The sequence below is a fragment of the Augochlora pura genome, chromosome 4 (genome assembly GCF_028453695.1).
Source record: "Augochlora pura isolate Apur16 chromosome 4, APUR_v2.2.1, whole genome shotgun sequence".
NCBI classification, from domain to species: Eukaryota; Metazoa; Arthropoda; class Insecta; order Hymenoptera; family Halictidae; genus Augochlora; species Augochlora pura.
The window spans coordinates 6,901,858-6,921,615 of NC_135775.1; the positions used below are offsets into that span (position 1 = coordinate 6,901,858).

Genomic DNA, 19,758 nt, shown 5'->3' on the forward strand with positions numbered 1-19,758 from the left:
TGAGGACATTCAGAGCACGATTTATGATCACTGAAGTAAACATCGCTTACGATGGAAGCAAAAATATCAGTCACGATGCTAGCAAATCGAAATCTTTAGATCTCGAGAACGGTGGACTTTTTTAACTATGTTCACAAGACTTTTTTACTCGATACACTGTGTCCTATGTACCGTATAAATATTGATTGTCTTTTTTTCATCATCTAGCACATTTGTCCACGACTGTATATCGCAAGACCGAGAACACCGCTAACAGGCAACGTAAATTGTTTGTCGTTCGCTTATTTGAAAATATTATTGGCAAGAGCGGAACGTGTTTTCGCGGGGCAAAGTATTTCCGACGAAATGTTTGTTTACGAACCTCATGAAATATTCCCGTGAGATTGTTCACCGTAAGGGGACTTTCGATTCGGTACGTTCGTGTTGAACAGAAGTCAACACACATTACTCAGCGCCCGGAAGACCTCTGCCGCTTAGAAGACAAGCTTGGTCACGTTTCGCGTGCATAAAATTAAAAAGCAATCGGTCGGGAGCCGAAACGTGCAGACTTCTGACCTTTCCGAGACTTCTTAAGGAGGCCTCATTTGCAACTCCGGCAATGCTACCGGCGACACAGCCTAAGTAGGCCCTGGTAGCGCCGCGCCGGAGCACTCCCATAATAGGATTCTAGGCGAGGAAAGCCTATTAATCGCCGTGGATTGATCGGTATCTGATATATACGACTGAAATAATTTTATCAGGCCGTGAGATAATAGTGGATCGCGAATTATGTGAAATCATAGAACGATTCTCTGGCATTAAATCTGTTGAATAAAATCAAACAATAAAATAGCCGCACATTGAAATAAAATAAAATTTCACGCGATTTACGTATCCTTCACTAAATTAATAGTAAACGATACTATTTTTCAAGATCAATTACACAGTTGAATATAATGCACAGTTTGTACCGTATCACGTCCCGTTTGAAGTTCACACGAAACTATTCCTTTCCATCGCAATGCTTATCAAAACATAACTCACGATAGCAATTAAACGAGATATTAAATTTTAGAGAGACATTTACGTTTATATATGGTACGTTGCATAATAAATATATGCATAAATGTCTAATGCAAGATGGTCCTACAATAGACTAGAAAGTTCTAATTTATTTCAGGATAACTTAATAAATCTATCCAACATCTGATGTTATCCAATCTTTCCTTTAACATTCTTACGAACGGTAGATACAACAAAGTCGGCATTTTATTGCCGTTGGTGGTTATAAATGAATCTGTGGAAATCTGAGTTTATCGTTCGAATCTAAATGTTATTAAACAGAAGAAAATGGGTTTCGCCAGAAAGTGTGCTTTTTATGTTTGCATTAATCTCTTTAATGATAGCATCAATTGTTAATAAATTGTCGACAAACGCAACGATAAAATATGTGTGATATTACAGAATAAAGAGAATAAATTCTGTAATAAAATATGCTATCACAGAAGTTGTTTGGTCAGAGGACAAAGTAAAACGGAAGATACTTCAATGACATATTTTAATTATTACATCTTCGACGAGTGAAGAGACAGATTAATTTTAGGGAAGTGATGCAAAGCAAACTCGAAAACTGGTATACGAGAATCTAATTAGAGCGAGTGGCTTCCGGTTTCGAAAACAACGTGATCGTAGCGAGAACGATTGCGTGCGCCGCGACGGTTTCGTGAGAACACTCCAATTAAGAACCGATCCTTGCCAGTAAATAATAATACGTGTCACGTTTACGGGGTCTTGTACGCGCGGAAATTGATACGTCTCGCTTTTCATTTCCGCGCGATTTCGCGATTCCGTGTTTCCATTAGCAAACACCGTAAATTCTCGTCCGCACCGGCAGACTTTAGCGTTTGCTTGACCTCGGTGTCCCGGATTTTCGTGGTTTCCACGGACGGCATACTATTTGAACTGTTATCAGAGCAACCGGCCTGTAAAAAAGCACACCGCTTTAACTTATTACGAAGCCTTGAACTCTGCTCTAATGCACCGGAAAATCCAATTGTTTCGCGGAATTGTCGCGGAATTTTCATTAACCGCGCGGATAATGAATGACGTCCGCGATGATGTTGACTTTGCATATCCGCAGCTACTTGCCGCACAATTTTCTTCATAGTTGTGTACACAGCGACAGTCTAAGGTATTCGCGTATCTTACGAAATCTAATAACCTCTTGAAAATTGGACCGAACGACTTCAATTTTTTGGAGATGTTAGAGGGACTAGTTTACTAAAATACTTCTATTTAATTTTACTGTTACTTGCAATTTAAAATTATTGAATTGAATTTCACTGGGACGTTTAGGATGTTAAAGAGTTAAAATATACTGTTCACTATGATAAATTTTATCTTTCCAGTTTCAGTTTAATTAATCTAGGGCTTTAATTTAGAATTTTTAGGGCTGGTTTTCTGCATTTAATGTATTTAATATTGTTGTTAAGAGAATAAAATTGTCTTCCGTCCTAAAATCAAGCATATAGCTCGAAATACGTAGATAACATTAGCTGATGTTTTTTAGATAATTGAAAGATTTTAGAAACGATTTAGAATTAAAATTGAAAATCTAAATTAATTGCAAGGAACTGATACAATAAAGACTCCGTTATCCGAATATTTATTTTCACAATATTCTTTTATCCAGACGTTCTATTATCTAATCATTGTATTATTTATATATACTATCGCCTAGTGGAAAACTTGAATAAAATTTTTAGATAATAGTGTGTTTTGGTATCAGGATATTACAAAAATAAATCTTCGGATAAGAAAGTCTCCTGAAATGTCTAGGCGTTAACTTATAGAAAAGTAAAATTCGCGAGAACTAGTTGATATAAATTTGATTCAAAGCAAATATTTACTATAACTTTTGCTATAGACCATTACTCCAGATCATTATGGAAATTTTCATTTTTCTGATGAGAATGAATAAAAAATGTTAATGCGCACGTTTTTCAATATTTCAGATATTTGCACATATCGCAAATGCGTCCTGTTTCGCGACTGCATAAATTCTTGTAAATGAATATTTGATAAATAAATTTGTTTGTAAATTATGCATAACTTCGTTCGTAAACGAATATCGGTACACGAAATTGTTTGGAAATAAATATTGGCACATGAATTTGTTTGGAAATAAACATTGATTCACCAATTTATTTGAAGATGAATATTAACACACATGAATTCGTTTGTAAATGAATGTTGATACAAGAATTTGTTTATAAATGAATATTTGTTTCGCTGAAATTATTTATTTCCTTGAAACACAAATAGGTCTTTGAAAAACCAATGTCCTTTGATAGTGTTAGTAACGTGAACTTCATCAATCTGACCTGTATATATCCATCAGCCTGATCCAATATTTTATTTACGAATTAATCTGGCAGTATTTTCGTGGCCTGAAGTTCCCCGTTCGTTTGCGAATCTCATAATCAAGGTGTTCGTTTAACATCATCGGCGACTGCGGCAGCGCGTTCCCCGTTCAACCTGCCGTCGACGTTTCACAAGTCCACGTGCTGAAGTAATCCAGTTACATAACGGTCATGTAATTTCTTCTCTCTCTCTTGTTGTTCCCCGCTTACATAATAAACACATTCGCGTATCGAAAGCGGCTGTCGTCCGCGTTAGACGCCAGCCGGATAACGAACGGTCCTAACAGGGATTTATAACGCTTTCTACGATTTATTCGAATGTCGGTAATCATTTTATGGCGTCCCAAAAATCGGAGGTCCCGTGATCCTCGTCCGAAGAGTCGAATCTCCGAATGGAAAAATTATGAACCTTCAGACTGTAACTTTCCAACACAACTGGTAAACACTGTACATTTTTCAACCAGGAATTTGGCTTCTGTTAATATTAAAATTTCTCTTTCGCAAAATTTGCATTTTTGTAAATTGAACTTCTAATATGTAGTCAAACTTTCAATGCGGATTTTAAATCGAATGCGTTACACGTGAAAACGAATAACGTCCTCTTATCACTTTATACTTTATAGCAAACGCATACGCGCATTTACGACGGTGTGAAATCCGTTTCTATCCAGCAAATTACTACCCATAAAGTAGACAAGTGGTTGCGAAAGCAATCATAAAGCAATACACAACAACGTTTTAATCATGCATGAGAATTTGCGAAATACAAGGATTAGATAAATAAGCATCAACGACGTTTCTACTCAGCTTCTATCGCAAGAAATCTTCCGGCTACACGAAAAAGATTTTCTCGACTTTCACAGAGTGGTCTGCGAAAATATGAATTTGCATACAGATCCGAAGACCGGGAACTGCAGCAGTAAAAGTGATCTCGCAGGATGGAAATACATGTATCCTTAGAAATTTTTTCTTCGCGTGTAACTATCGTCTCAGCATCGCTTTACACAGTGGACAAATGTTGACTAGATATCTCGAAATTGCCGCACGTGTTTCCAATTTATCGTGTTTTTCCGCGTGGGCGTTTTTGTCCACGGAATTAGTACGCTAATCGAACGATTACCCGCAATTCATCGGATAGTACGCGGCGGAACATCGACGGGTAGCAATGTTTGCGCTGCTTCGGTCAACTCGATGTTGATTGATGGATCGTTAGGCGTGCGCATTAGACGTCGAAAATAGCACGGCGGGGGTTGAATTCGCTCGTGAAAAAAAGTCTTCCGGCGGCGGAGGTTCGTTTCGTTACCGGAAGTCCGTCGTACGGTAATTGGGTTTCTAGAATCTTGATTAAAAGCGTACGCAATCTTCCCCCCGATTCAATGTACGAATCACTGTTGAGGAATAAACCGTTTGTCGAATTAATAAATTCGCACAGGAAGATACTTTAACTTCTTGCTTGACATTTTTTTCACAGTTAGGTGATGATTAGAACTTTTCAATTGGAGTCATTTCTTGAAATATAAAATTCTTATATGAATGCTTGAATATTGATGGTACGAGAATCAATTTTTTTTTATTTAAAAGAATCGAGTCACATTCGTTCTTAACCTCTTCAACTATGAGTAGGACTCGTGACGAAGATTTCATGCATGATCTACGATTGTTGCACATTTTTTCTAAATCGAAACAAAATTTGCTTCTTCTCTTATCGAAAATCAGAAATTAATATAAATGAGTATATGCAAGAAGATAAAATTAAAAAGTCACGGCGAGAGTTGTATAATTTTCGTGCAAAATAAAAATTGCAAAAGTCTGCTAAAAATATTTTGTCCTCGTTAACGATTTTAACGAGTTGACCGTACTATACTTAAATCTTCCAACGCCTTAAATTCCAATTATCCGTCGCGACAATTAGGGGATAAATGCGGCAGAGAAGTTATGCGCGTCCCCGCCCGAAATCCGCAGTCAACTTCCACTTTCGTCCAATTTCATATTGACCGCAGACAGCTGCCATCGCGGTCGGTTCACGCAATCGACTCAAACATTCATCGCCGGTCGGCGGGCATAATTGCATCGGACAAGAAACGTGCGAGCGCCGAGCAACCCAGTGAACTCTGTGTCCACCGTATATCTTCGACGGCCGAGCAATTAACATTCTCGGCTCGGTGAACCGATGAAACTGCGAACACGCCGAGTTTAGAGCACCTCGGGCACGGCCCGATTCGCTCAGGCTCACCACGGCCGATCCCTCGGTATCGCAGAAAACCGTTAACCTCGATCTTCTTGCGATCGATAGAAAGTACGGGCGCGTTCGCGGCCGGAATCGCGGCTCGATCGATCGGCTCGGTGTGTCCGTTCGCTGTTTCCGGCGGCCGGATCGTCGTCGCACGGTTGTCTCGAAAGAGGTTTCATCTATTTTATTTAATCGCGCGTTACTCGACGTAAAAAGTCACCCAGTTCCCTCCTTTAGGTGCCTCCAACTTTGTTCATCTCGGAGGACGTTTTTCCTTCACCTATTGCCGCGGAAATAGACTTCTACTTTGGCGATTAAGTTGAGTCGCGATCAGAAAAAGACGCAGACAAAGAAGTTGATAAAAGATCGCTTTTCATCTTATTCCAACCAAATGTAATGTTTAACATTTTCTGTAGATATTGTATAGTAAACTTTTTATAATCTTAAAGAAATTCTAGACGTTTGGTTTATTTCTAAACCAGTTATTTTATTTTAAACGGTGTTATGAATACTTTTTGGGGTCAATGTATCTGCGATGAGTAGACTGCAGATTTTATGCAATTGCAAAATTTAGTAGATCACACATACAACAGTAAAAACATTTCAAGGACATCAGAATATTGCTACTTAGTTGCAGTTAAATGAAATTATTCAAAGAAGGAAGAATTGTCTGCGTAGCTTTTTCATTCTGTAGTTAATGCAGTCAATTTTTATTTTGTATAAAAATTCGCTGTTTAGCGATGCATATTTTGTTGATTTAACTATAAAGGTTAAGGATACATTATACAGGGCTATTAGGGCTATTAAATATAAATAGTCTTAATACCATTATTAGGGCACTTTAATAGCCCTATTATATAAGGCTATTAAAATGATTCAAGAAAGTAGGTAGTTTTAAAAATCTCGCACAATGAATTACGCTATGAGATATAATTTATTGATTTAATGACGAGGTGTTAATTGGACTATTAGAGACTGTCCAATTCGTTAGAGAAAATCGACAATTGCCTGAGATCTGTCGTAATGACTGGTTGATGTAACGTTACACATTGCAACAACAGTCTTTTTATCTTTTTCAACCACATCAACCTTCAATAAGTTGCATAAAAATTGAAAAGCTTGAAGCTATGAAACGCAAGAGAGTACCGGTTTCCTTATAGCTCCGCGAACGAAGTAAATTATCGACGTTGAAGTTGGCGAAGTTGAAAGTGAGACCAGTTATTTGAACGCCGTAAATGTTGCAATTTTAAAATATTAAACCACAGGTTTAGTCTTCGCTGCATGCGAGTGGCGATGTGCGCGCGTTTGAGACGTAATTGTTTAATTCACGTGCGAAATAATTCTCCGGGCGAATTGGCTGTCCCTTTTTCAAATGGATGCTCTTAATTTTGATCATGGATAAGCGGTTTCCAGACCAGCGAGCGTCGCCCCCGGGCCCTGTTCTTACCGTTTCTCGCGCTTTCTCCGACACAGGATGGTCCGTAGCAGGAAAATTTTGATCAACCGTCTCGTCTCGCCCGATTTCATGAAGCACTCGGGAACCTTCCTTTGAACCAGCTAACCACCGATCATCCAGAACACGAACCTTCGCGATCCGAATCACCACCGATATAGATCTTAACGAACAACACTGTTTCAATCTGTCCCGACAATCACTGTTGCCAAATTCTTTAACACGCTCGCTATCGGTGCCACGTATATGTAACAGCCACTATTCCGCATTCTGTGCAAAGAAAGTTGAAATTACAACCATCTTAATCAGGTTTCATTGAGATCATATTTCGTATTTAATGCATTGACCTATCGAGATATTGGCCATTGAAGAACCACATAAACTAAGTAATCTACGGTACGAAAGGTAAGTAGAGAGGAGAGAGAAGTTACAGTTCTATCCAGCGATTTCTAGACTACATGCTTCTATCTGTATTAAGCATGAGACATTTCCATTATTCGTACTTTCGTATGAGACAAATAAAATCATTTTCAAATTCAGCTACGCATCGGCTACACATATACGTTAGGCTACAGCGCCAGCTATACGCGACCGATAGTCGACATGTTAGCGAAATATCGCAACCACGACAACTGTTACCAAACCAACGGCGGCCGCGTCAAACGACACCAGAACTCCTGCACATCGATCCTGCGGTTTTTCCAAGGCGGCGGAAACAACGCTCGCAAATCACAGACACCGTTGGCCGATCGATTTGCGGGTTTTTTGCGAGCAAAACAGAAGAAAAAAGAACCGCACTCTAACGGCAACAGATGTGGCAGAACAGAACGGCCGACTGACTATCCGCGACACGTAGCATCTCAACAATGAGGCAGCTGTTGTTCGGCTCCCCGTACGGTTCCTCCTCTGCTTCCGGTCCCCCTACATGCCGCGCCGGTCGAACCTATTGTTTAATATGGTTTGATACGTCGGCCATTGTGTAATGACGTTTTACCATTAACGACACCCGTTTCGCGGCTCTCGCCTACCAGTGATCCTACGACACGTTTCTTCGCCTTTACGACCATCCCCCTTTCCTCTCCCCACCACGTCGCCTACCTTAGTTGCTCATCCTCCGGGTCGATGATACCGTCGAGACACGCATCACTAATCGGTCGACCGCACATGCGAGCTTCCGGTCCTTCTCCGGATTCACGAACCGATACTGACCTCACGTGCGCGCCGAGGTTACACGTGGACGCACCTGTCTGCGGGCCGCGCCACGTTCGGACACAGGTAAGGCGCTGTTTCGACTGCAGTGCACTCTGCTTTAGTCTTCACGCATCCAAATGATTAGGTTGTTGATCTTTGAGCCCTTATGTTCTTCGCACCCCCGTGTAAACGATTTCTCATTACTTAACTAGCTGTTGCGCATTTTGCGTTTGCTATTGTATCTTTGTTCGTTGATTTTCATTTTAATTTTTTGATCTCACTATACTAATATTTTTTCGCCAGTTATAATTATTTTGTTACTTATTCATTGAACTTTAAAAACTGATTACTTGTTAACCATGAATTTCTTAGTAATTGAACTTTATTGTATAATTGTACCTTATTGTGTAATTATACCTAATTGGCATGACTCTGGATCCATTTACATCTGAATAAAATTTTTTAGTATTACATAGTTTTCCATGAAAAGTCTGTAAATCATTTTTAATTGGGACAATAGGCAATCATTGCTTCGATCGTAGCTCCATTGAAATCAAATGTTTAAATTAAGGAACGATTTCCCAAACACGTAGTTGCGACAGAATTACGACAATAAGCTGTTTTCTGATTGTTGATTCGTCGATGTTTATCTAATCGGTTTATACAAGCTTGTACTACTAGTCGAAGTCGTGTAGGACGTATTTACCAACTTCGTCGAGTATGTACCTCGTTCCGAAGAAAAAGTTTACCGTGTGGGAATTACAGCTCGTCGAGGATGAATACAATCAATTACCGACGCAACCCCGCTTTCACAATGACATCGATTTTTCTAGGACAAATATACCAAACCTAGTCAATCGAATAAAACAAGAAAAATTGCAGAGGATTGTCCAGTCACTGGCCAGGCACTCAAAGATTCCGAGCGGTGGTTCAACCGTTCGAATTTAATATTCATCCACCGGTTTCCGTATCGTTCCACGTAATCGTACAAAAGTTGCTTCTTACAGCGGTCCTAGCCCGAGCCTGTATCTCGTTCTGCCAGCACTGGCAACAAGTTCTTCGCAATTTTTATTCGGTGTAAATATCGCCAGCAACAAGAAGAACATCTTTAGCCGTCCGCGAATCCTTGGGTAAATGGAGTAATAACTCCCACGGACGGGATTACGCTCATTAAAATTCATGTTATCAGCCGCTTCCTCCGTTTCCTATATTACGTCGAGGAAGCGTAGGGTTGGATAACTGTTTTCGTAACGGCCGTCAAATTTCAACGAACCCGCCGCGAATACATTACGATCCCCGTGGGCGTTAGCATACATCGACCGCATTCTTAAACGCCTCCGTACGTCGTGCACGGGTTGCCGTGTAAATTCCCTCTCATCTGTGCAGCATTGTCCACGGCCGATTAACATTATCGGTATTGACGGATTGTGCAACGAGATACACGCGTATTTCGTGGATCGATTGCCGAGAATTTTCGCACGAAAGGGCGTTCTTGAAAGCAGTATCCGCGAGGAACGACACTCAAGGTATTAAATGTTTAATCAATAAACCGTTTTTCCACTTGCTTTTTACTTGCTTTACTTTACGAATAAATATATTTTAATTATTGCCAGCTGATATCAGACGATTATAGAAGCATAAAAGATTAAAAATATATCTTACAAGCAATATAGAAAATTGAAACATTAAACAGGTGAATTTTTACTTCGATGAACTGTATGAGATTTAAATGTACGTCTAGATATTCTATACATCTATTAATGTATTTCTTAATGTACTTATATATTTAATACATTTAATACATTGAATATATGCATCGATGTCCATCGAGCAATTAAAGAAGAAATTATTTATAACGCCGCGTTGGAACAAGGGTACACTCTGTCATTCACACCGTCGCTCGATGACTATTGACGCGTTCGAATTGCAGATCCAATTTCATTGGATTTGACAGCAGCCTGATAATTGTCACAAATGGTTGTTCCTCGCGCGTCGCGCGTATCGGTAATTTTTGCGTCACGCGAAACGCCACTGTCGGGACGCACAATAGAAAATGGAAGAGATACTTGTTAGCGCGGACGTCAATTGGGAGGCAGGGCGTCAATCACGGGCGCGTTGTTTGACAGCGGTTTTCGCGGGAAACGGACCACGCGCCAACGGCTTCAATTGTTCCTGGATGTGTGTCGGAGGAACGAGAACAACACAGGGGGATCGAGTACAACGTGGTAGATCGTGAGAGCGTCGCGATCGGAAGACGAAGCTGATAGAACGCCTCGCAACGCTCGCGGATCGCGTCCCACTGTGCGGCGAACTACAATAACTATTCTTGACGCGTTGAAGGTGCTTCGGGACGCATCGACGATCTGCAATAGATAATCCTTCAACGAACCGTCCGCGGTCGTTACCAATCTTTCGCACTCGAGTCGTGAGTTCGAGTATTATCCATTTAGATTGCATTATGTGCCGTCTGACATAATCAAACTTTCATCTGTAACATTATTACGTATTATCGACAGTTCTAGAGATATTCAGCTGGATTAACCGGAGGGAAAAAATTCGGGAAGAAAATTAGTTTTTCGAAATCTAAAGTATAAATTATAGCCATTAACACAAGGATCTGTTTTATAGTTATTATACATATATATCAGAAACGTGCGAGGCAAAATAGAGACGACAAAAGAATTGCTTCGTGTACCTGTGACAAAATATAAATATTTGCATATTACATAGGCAAATGAAGTTTACTTTTGTCAAGGCGTTCGGCACAGGTAGACGAACGTAGCCTTGAACGTAGCCAGAACTATTGTTCTACAGTTAAAAAAAAGTCATTCAGTCTGTTCCATTCATTTCTATCTGTCGAAGGTTTCTTTCTGCTTATCCTGCCCGGTATTGGCGATGCGGTATTACCGTTCGAAATTATGGATGAGTTTTCATTAAGATTCCGAGACACGAATTTCTAGTCGATGCATCGCCATTTTCCGTGGGAAATATCTTTGGCGTTTGGGAAAAGATATTCGCCTGGGAAAGGTTGAAACTGTCTCAATTCAGCATTCAAGAAAAAGAGAAAGTGTCGAATCATCTTGTCAGAATGAATATTATACCGTTGCGTTACGCAATCGTTTCGAGTTAGAACATTTTCTTGCCATGTGCTCTAACAAATATCTATGGTCACCCTGTAATCAGAAAGTCATTGTTCCTGCAGGCTGACGCACTGCTTTCTAGCTTTCCTTTTGTAATAATATATTTCTTGTGACGTTGTTTATTGCGCGTACGGTACCAATTACCGGCTATAACCGAAATTAACCCTAATTCACGAAAACAGGAAGAACTTCTTGCTATTTTGATAATCACTTTTGTTAGCCAAAAGAAAGCAATTAAATCTGTATTCAAATTTCTTTACTCTCTGTTTAGTATTTCTTGTTCAATAGTGTACAAAAGCTATGAATATTCTTAAGTTATTAGTAAGTTATATACCCAGGGGTTGTACTAGAATTCAAGCGCATAGCGTTTGCATATTATCATTTTGTTCGGATCAAAAGTTCAAAAGTTCGGAAAATGTCATGAAGTTGAAGTATTTTATACAATCAAATTAATATTGAAAAATAAAGCTATCTAGGATATTTTCTGCTCGACAAATTCGCCGTTCCGATAGCAAGAACACTCCCCTCCGGCAGAAGCGCAATCGAATATCGAATAATACAACGTTCTCCACGGAATTATTTCATTGCGATATATATACGGTTACTTTGATTCGCATTATTTAATCCGTCGTGCAGCTTTAATACAGACCTGTTCCAGGTTAGCGAAGCATCGGCCGTTTATCGGACGCGAATTATCATGATTATTAACGGTACCAGAAATTCCCCGGCCCCGTTCGCAACACACCAACGCATTTTCCGTGTTTGCACGAGCCCCGGCATCTGTCGACAATTTGCCCGTGAAATCGCTTGCTGCTTTGCATTTCATCATGCGTCGCAGAAATCCGCGGTTCCTCTCGTAAACTTCCTCGCTCGTCCCTAATTCCCAGCACGCCGACAGCCGACACAGTTTGCATGAATTTACTTCTTCGTGCCTCGCGTTTCTTTGGCCTCCACTTTTATTCCAGATTTTTCTTTTTTTTTGCTATGCTTCCTCTGTTCCCGTGTAATTTACGGTGGGAGCATCCACTATGATAAACTCATCGAAAGCAATTCGAAAGAGAAACGGGTAATAGGAAGAAATCTTAGATAAGACGTTCCAATTGCGCGAAACAATATTTGCATTTAATAAACGTTTGCCGTTGCGGTTTTTCCAAATGTCGATAAGATAGGCGAGCCTTTTGTTCTTGTGTCTTTCTATGCGATCGTTATGTTTCCGTCGGAGAGAAATTCACTGACCTAATTCGAGACGGCCAAGACTAAGCAATTCCTTGTGCCTTTGGGTACGCAATTTCAATTTCTTTTCACCGCGCCATTATCGCATAATATATTTTCTCTCGGCGAATTGTTCAGCTCTCTCCGATTTCATTTATTTTTTTCGAACGCCTCGCTATTATAAATTTGCTCCAATTCATTCAATTATAGTTTAGCGGAACGTAACCATCTTTCCTCGAATATGTTTTCTATTTTCCAATTGTAAAATTTAATTTTATCGCTTCACGTTCTTCAGCTATGTTCATGATGATTTAAAGGATAATGCGAAAGTGATATATATAATCAGATATACGATATTTGAAATATAGTATACCACATAAATCGAACTCTGTATAATACTCTTTGCCCTTGTTGTTTATTTTATACGCGTTCAGTATTTAGTTTTAATAAAAGTATGTTAAAAATTATGATTTTCAAAAAGAATGGGTCCGATATAGTATTTTCTCTCTACTATAACATGCAACTATTGCTATTTACTTAGGCCGTAAAAGAAGTTGCATCACTGCCGCAAAATAATTTCCGAAAATCGAGATCCATAGGAACAGTCGAATACCATAAATCCGGGGTCCGGAAACCGCGTAACAAGACAATCTCCGGGAAGATCGACTAAACCGAGGTCGACTAATTGTGGCAGGAAATCGAAGCGACAAACGTGTCCGAGCTGAATCCCGGCCGATGAATAATGGAAGGGCTGGCGAGAACTTTTTATCGCGTTGTTTACGGGGTCCGGTGAATTATTGACAAGAATGTCGGGGCTCGATCGGAAGGTGTGCACATCCTCTTGGCGTTTATTAACGGGCGCGGATGGTGCGAACGGGTTGGCGGATCGGGCCGCGCCGCGCCGCGGGATTATTTGCTCTCACGGCCGGCACGCGTTCTCGCGGCCGGTTCACGCTCGTTGAGAAATTACTTCTTCATCTGGGTCAACTTACGTCGAAACAATGCACCGGGCTCGTTACCTCGGGACGCGGGCCTGATATCGATCTGCACTGAATCATTAAGGCTGGAGGAGCCGCGCGGAAAGGAAACCGCGCGACGACCGCGAGAGATTCGTTGCCCCGGCGATACGAAACTTCTCGCCATTGACTTAATTAACCGTGCGTAACGACGTTACGGGAGGCACGTAATCACGGTGTTATTGAAGGTGACGGTCTCTATGGTGGAGCGTCATTTGCCTAGACAATGTTTGGCCCAATTAATTTCGTCGATGCGCACGGCTCGCCGGATATCTTGCTCGAACCGCTATTGTTTGGACGGTGAACTCTGTCCGGGCGTGTTTTAACAATGCGTCTGCCACGCCAATCGTCTACGAAATTTCATAAGAGTGGAGTAGCGTGTTTAACACTTTGACTGCCGCGCCAACAGCGTAAACAATTTCATAAAATTCTAGAATATTATTTAATTTAATTCGAATTAAAAAATTAAGTAGTACGATGTGAATTAATTTTCTAATATTCCTATGTTCTATGGATCTTAACAACACGGGGAAGACATAATAGATTTGCGTACCAATTAACTTTGACATCTGAAGCAAATAGTTCGGTCGCCCACGTACGGGTAACAAATTATCTGTAGCTGTCAAGAAGACGACGCTTCACGCACAAACAAGCTGCGGAGAAAAAAATCCAACTGTTCGCAATAGATATTAACGCTTCTGAAATTTCATTTGAAATATAATTATCGACGTTCAATATAATACGATTCTCTCGTTTTAACATAATTCGTTGCCTAATGGATGTTCGAGATGCGAGAAATAAAGTCGATCTAGTTATAACGAGCACGAGGTGGAACCATTGATGACTTTAAACACGAATAAGAGATCGAGTAAAGTATGGCGTGTTCGAAGAGGAGAAAGTTTGAACTTGAACGTAAGGTTTAAAATCGTTGATTGTTGATATTAAAATGACCGATTCCCAGGAATGAGTGATTGTAAGAGCATTAATAAGAGTTATGAATGAGTATTATAATAAAAATTGTGAAATGTCGAAATAAATTCAGTTAATGCTCGGTATAATTGGTGTTAATAGTTTGCGAGCGATTTGCCGAAGTATTTCAGAAAATATGAGCTCATTATGTCTTTAAAACGATTAGGGGCGGTTGCGTCCATAAATAAATCGAGCGGATGAAATTCAAAACGATCTTCGGATATAGTTTCGTTTCGTATCAAGATCTGCGATCTCTTCATACGAATGGTATTTTATGAATGCTATAAAACGTGGGAGCTGGTTCGTTACCTAACAATTAGCACGCGCGATCTTTGATAGATAATCGCCTCGAACCGTGGTTTTGAGTGCATACCTAGTCACATGTTATACAACCGTTTTCTTAATGGAAGTTTTATTACTCGTCTCTGCGTTATCGTTTTCGGAATATTTTGCCGCAGATCGAATTTTGCGTCGATGAGAATCCGTAGTGCAAGAAGCTGAATTACTGTGATAAAAAGCTAAATTCATAGAGTTTGTACGGAAATGGATTAGCGTTGCCTTGCTAAAAAAAAAAAACGAACTAGTTAACTCGTGACACCGAGAATATGAATTATTTAACGGTAACAATTATTGACGAGTAACGCATGACTAACTGATATTGTAGCACAGTGCAGGAAAAGAAGGCAGGTGTTACAAATTCTTTGCGGGCATGGTATCGCCGGATGCCGTGGAATTTCTTGGCCACAATGAGTAGTGGACATCGTCGACCTGAACAGCTTCAGTTGAATATTTACTAGTGCACACGGTGGTCGGGATTATTCAGAGCTCTTCTAATATCTACGATGACAGTGAGTAACATTTCGACTGACTTTAAGTAACGTATTTACTTCGCACTCGCTTTTACGGAATAAATTGCCTCTTATGCGCATTAAAACATTTTCATCAAGGAAAATGACTCAATATTGGAAAATCTAGTCAAGTGACTTTTTTTATCTCTTTTTTGTTCATTGCTTGATAAGGGGATAGGATAGTCACTGCTGTGAGCTGACTAGTTGCTGTGCTCTTGTTTTGTTATCGAGTATAATTAGCTTTATATTTATCGAATAAGGCAGATTAAATTGTCTTATTCTTTTATTTTGCTCGTTTTTTAATACAACAGAACGTTTTAATTGATAAATATAACGTTAATTACGCCAGGAAACAGATCTAAGGTTCCTCTAGCCTATCTCTTTTCAATAGTTGTTATTGAACAATTATAACTCTATGGTTAAAACAATGAAACGTAATGACAAATATAAAAGAGAAAGATATAGTTAAATTCACCGTCACTTGTCTATTTATAACTCGTTATTTGTAAGCTGTAAAATGTTCTGACGCTTTTCGGAAAATTCAGCAAACACGACGTTGTCAAAGAAATTTTCAATCGCGGGTGAATAAATTTCTAAACAATTTCTGAATAAAACTTCACCGATGAATTAAACGAAAAAAGAACTAATTAGCAAAGCTGTACTATAGGAATTTGATCTGCTGCTTTTTCTGAATGATATCAGGATAAGAAAAGGTTTTCGTTCGCCATAAAATGTAATAAAAATGCTAACGGACGCGATATTGTCGGACATTTTTTTTAGCCGAAATTCTTCGGCAATTTAAGGTCAATTTCAGTCTACCCGGGACCTTAGCTCCTCCCCTCGTCAGGGGAAATCGCCGAAAAGTAATTTACCCGGTGTCCGGCGAAAAAAGGAGAATATCGAGCGACACTCGTCCGACTGGTCAGAGGAAGAGAGTAAATAAAAGCGGGTCCTGCATACCAAACTTCACGTTGCACGGCCACATATTTGGTACACGCGGGGAACATATTCGTTTATAAACAGGAGCACGTACAGGGCGTTGCAAAAACGGACGAACGCTCCTTTTTACCGAATTTTATGGTTGCTCGGACATGTCCTCCATCTTGATTGACGCTTTCTAGTATCCGCAATAATATTGCTTCGATGCAGCGTGAGAGAATTATCCTCCATTTTCTCACAATAACGCAGAGATTACGATCTTTTTGTACACGATTCAAGAATTCTTTTCAATGACTATATTCATTTAAAAGATGTACTCGCACGAAAGCTAAAATATTCCTTCGAATACGAAGGAATTTTAAAGAAAGGGAGGTCGGTTAAGTAACTAGTTAAATATTTTTGAACATATTGTGTATCTTATCGTATAGGATGGTTTGAAGTGTGTTCTACGTTTTCAAGTCGATCTTTAACACTTTCCAAGTACGATCTATTAGAATACTTCGCACAGAGAGTTCTCTGAACTGTACCGTATGTTTGTCAACTGATCTTGGCACTTTCTAAGGTTTTGCTAGAATAGCCTCTTAGAAATTTCTATTTACCTTTGCCTATACTTGACAGCCATTGTCTGGAGGGTGACAGAATTTCTGCTTCAACAATCACTTAGAAAATTTACTTCAACAAACAAGTTTTGTTAATTTCGATTTTATGAGCTTAAGTTTATCATTGAAGATAATGTCATTATTTAATTTTAATATTTACTTAATCTACTAAATTTAATACATTTTAATCGCCTCTTCTACGTCGAAATTTGTTTCTTTTTAAATATACAAGAAACAATAATTAGCAGAGCATTCACTGAGAACGAGGAGATACTAATCAACGTAGCTATAAAAGTAATTATAGTGATCAAAGGATCAATCTGTCATGTTTTACTCAACATTTACGCTGACGTAGAACGTAGGTAGACCAAGCGCAGGCGTCAGAGATAAATGTAATTATAAGTTTATCGGCGATTCCAGTGGCAATAAATTAGTCTCCCAGATAAGTAAAACTTGTAATTTCAAGTGGAAACAACGTATAATGGATTAATTGTCATTGACTGTGCGCGAACATACGGCGAAGGAATGCGCGTATAGCTCGCGGGTCATAACGGCCGAGGATTCTTCTTCGAGGCCTTTGCCCGGACTACTTTGCCCAGCGGAGTCGAAACCGAACCGAGAAATTCCAACGAGATCGTTAAGGAACCGGGCGGACCTCTCAGACGACTCGCAGATGCCCGCGCGCTCCCGCCATTATCAGTGTCAACGGAGATCGAAAATGGCCATCGACGTGGCCTCCGGTCTAATCGCGAATGTCACGCAGATAATAGTTATTTGCATACAAACGAGTCGAGCAGGCTCGCGAATTCTTGCTCGTTAGCCAACGTGCGTTAGCTATGGTTTGCATGACCCGCGATGCGTTAGGCTATAGCCCATGATTAATTTCAGTAACGGTCAATCTCATACTCTCGGATCGTGAAAGTGTCATTCCGCAAATTGTGAAATATATTCAGCGATGAGTAGACCACGGATGTTTATGCATTTGTGATGTATGCGAGTTTTTAAAATGCAATTAAACGTATATTTTAACAAGACTGATTGCGTTATCATTCTTCGTTTAATATAAGGAGATTTTTAGGTGATATAAGAAATTGTTCCCCTCTTCCGATTTTTATAAAATAGCTCGTGAAAATAAGAGTAATATATTGGCCAGATCAGAAGTGAAAATTAGGTGCTTTTGAAGTCGCAAACCGATTTCCTCTGTTTTTATAATCTAATTTCATAGAGCCCGATTAAAAATTGTGATTTCCAATATCACATATCAGAGAAAAATCCAGCTCTTTAGATTTGTTAACTTGTTCTTATTTTACACGCAATGATTAACATTTGATGGTTTCCAATTGCATAAAAATTTGTATACTCACTTAAAAAGTTTGAGCTATACTGGATTAAACATTAGTTTTATCAATGACATCAGTACGTGACCGGTTTTATATTATAATTGTTTTAAAAGCATTCTTACGAATTTCGAAAAGTTAAGACCGACACAAACATATTTTAAAATTCCGTCAGAGTTTTTCTAGCTGTCATTTTTTCACAAATGTAGAGAAAAACCATTAATAATATCGATAAAAGCTATAATACATCGATGGAAGTATTCTTTTTTGATAAGCCGAAAAAAGTTATCGTGCAGCTCCTTTTCATTGAGGAAGTTGCGGGTAACCTTGGATTGGCCTATCAACGGCCTCCTAGCTTTCCCCACTCGCTCGCAATCATTTATCTAGATTAACATGGCACATCGGGTTAAAGATCTTGTTTGCCGTTAAAATACACCGTTATCGAGTTTGCGTTCACCGTTAATCAACGTCCTCTCTTCTTTTTTTTCTTTCCTTCATTTCATAACAAAACATGCACCGAAATATATCGCGGAACGTTCGTCAAGATTGCGTCACACAATACGTTCGCCAGCTTATTCGATTCTCACGATGGAACGCGATCGTTCGTCGGGTTCTTTTTGCGTGGCGAACGAACGTTGGCAATCGAGCAGATTCGCGCGATAAGAAGAGACTGGCGTTGATAAACGATTAATCCCTTCGAATCCCTGAATTTGTACGAGCCGAATTTACCACGCGTCGTTCCTGGAAAGCGGTTCGACTAGTTGCCCGGTACTTAATGTACGAAGATCGAAAGAAACGGTGCGAAAAGATCGCGAAAAGAAATGAGAGGAGACACCGACGAAGCGGACGAAACGGAATCGATTAAGATCGTACCGCGATTTCTAGATTTCATGCTGCTCGTCAACCGGTCCGTTTATCGATAATAATAACGAACTCCAAATTTTATCTTCATTGCCGATTTTTATCTTAACACTCGTTTTTACCGATTATTTCTCGTAAGTGGAATCGAGGGTTATAAAAGTTATTAGTTCAAGTTTATCACAGAGATAATTTCGTCGATCTTATTGGGTCCTATTCATCTAAGTATTTTTATAAATACGTTATGGCAAAAATAAAAATGTTTAACACGCCGAGTTCAACGTCGATCACATACGAGTGGCACTAATTTATTTCTAGATTTTGGTCAAATTGATCGTTACTAGGATTGTTTGAACAAGAAAGAGTTAACAGTATAACAACCATGTCGGCCATAATGACCGGTTTCACATTCTTTACTTTCATGCTGATGAAATTATAAAGAGCGTTTCGTAAGTAATGATCGAATCAATTTCTTAATTTAGCCAGGCATTGTACCAAAAGTAGCAAGATGTCCAAAAGAATATTCACGTTTGCAATTCTTACAAAGTAAGACTAATATCTTCTG

The 19,758-nt window shown here is 39.5% G+C and overlaps 2 protein-coding genes across 9 annotated transcripts in view; one reads left to right on the top strand and one right to left on the bottom strand.

Moving 5' to 3' along the window:
• LOC144468306 (uncharacterized) overlaps window positions 1-19,758 on the bottom strand; it is a 79,158-nt gene that overhangs the window by 55,150 nt on the left and 4,250 nt on the right. The window contains exons 1-2 of one of the 8 annotated variants that reach the window (XM_078177689.1): window positions 7,724-7,929; window positions 7,079-7,354 (exon numbers count right to left, since the gene is read on the bottom strand). The exons of 6 other annotated variants lie outside the window; for them this stretch is intronic. In XM_078177689.1, coding sequence (XP_078033815.1) covers window positions 7,079-7,158 — 80 coding nt within the window. In that variant the 5' untranslated portion in view covers window positions 7,159-7,354; window positions 7,724-7,929. Of the gene's footprint in view, window positions 1-7,078; window positions 7,930-19,758 lie in introns of those variants that run through there. One more of the 8 variants, XM_078177690.1, reaches the window with a different exon arrangement.
• LOC144468308 (choline/ethanolamine transporter flvcr2a) overlaps window positions 15,357-19,758 on the top strand; it is a 41,287-nt gene continuing 36,885 nt past the window's right edge. Inside the window, exon 1 of the mRNA XM_078177703.1 lies at window positions 15,357-15,460. Within this exon, the coding sequence (XP_078033829.1) occupies window positions 15,455-15,460 (6 nt within the window). The 5' untranslated portion in view covers window positions 15,357-15,454. The remainder of the gene's footprint in view (window positions 15,461-19,758) is intronic.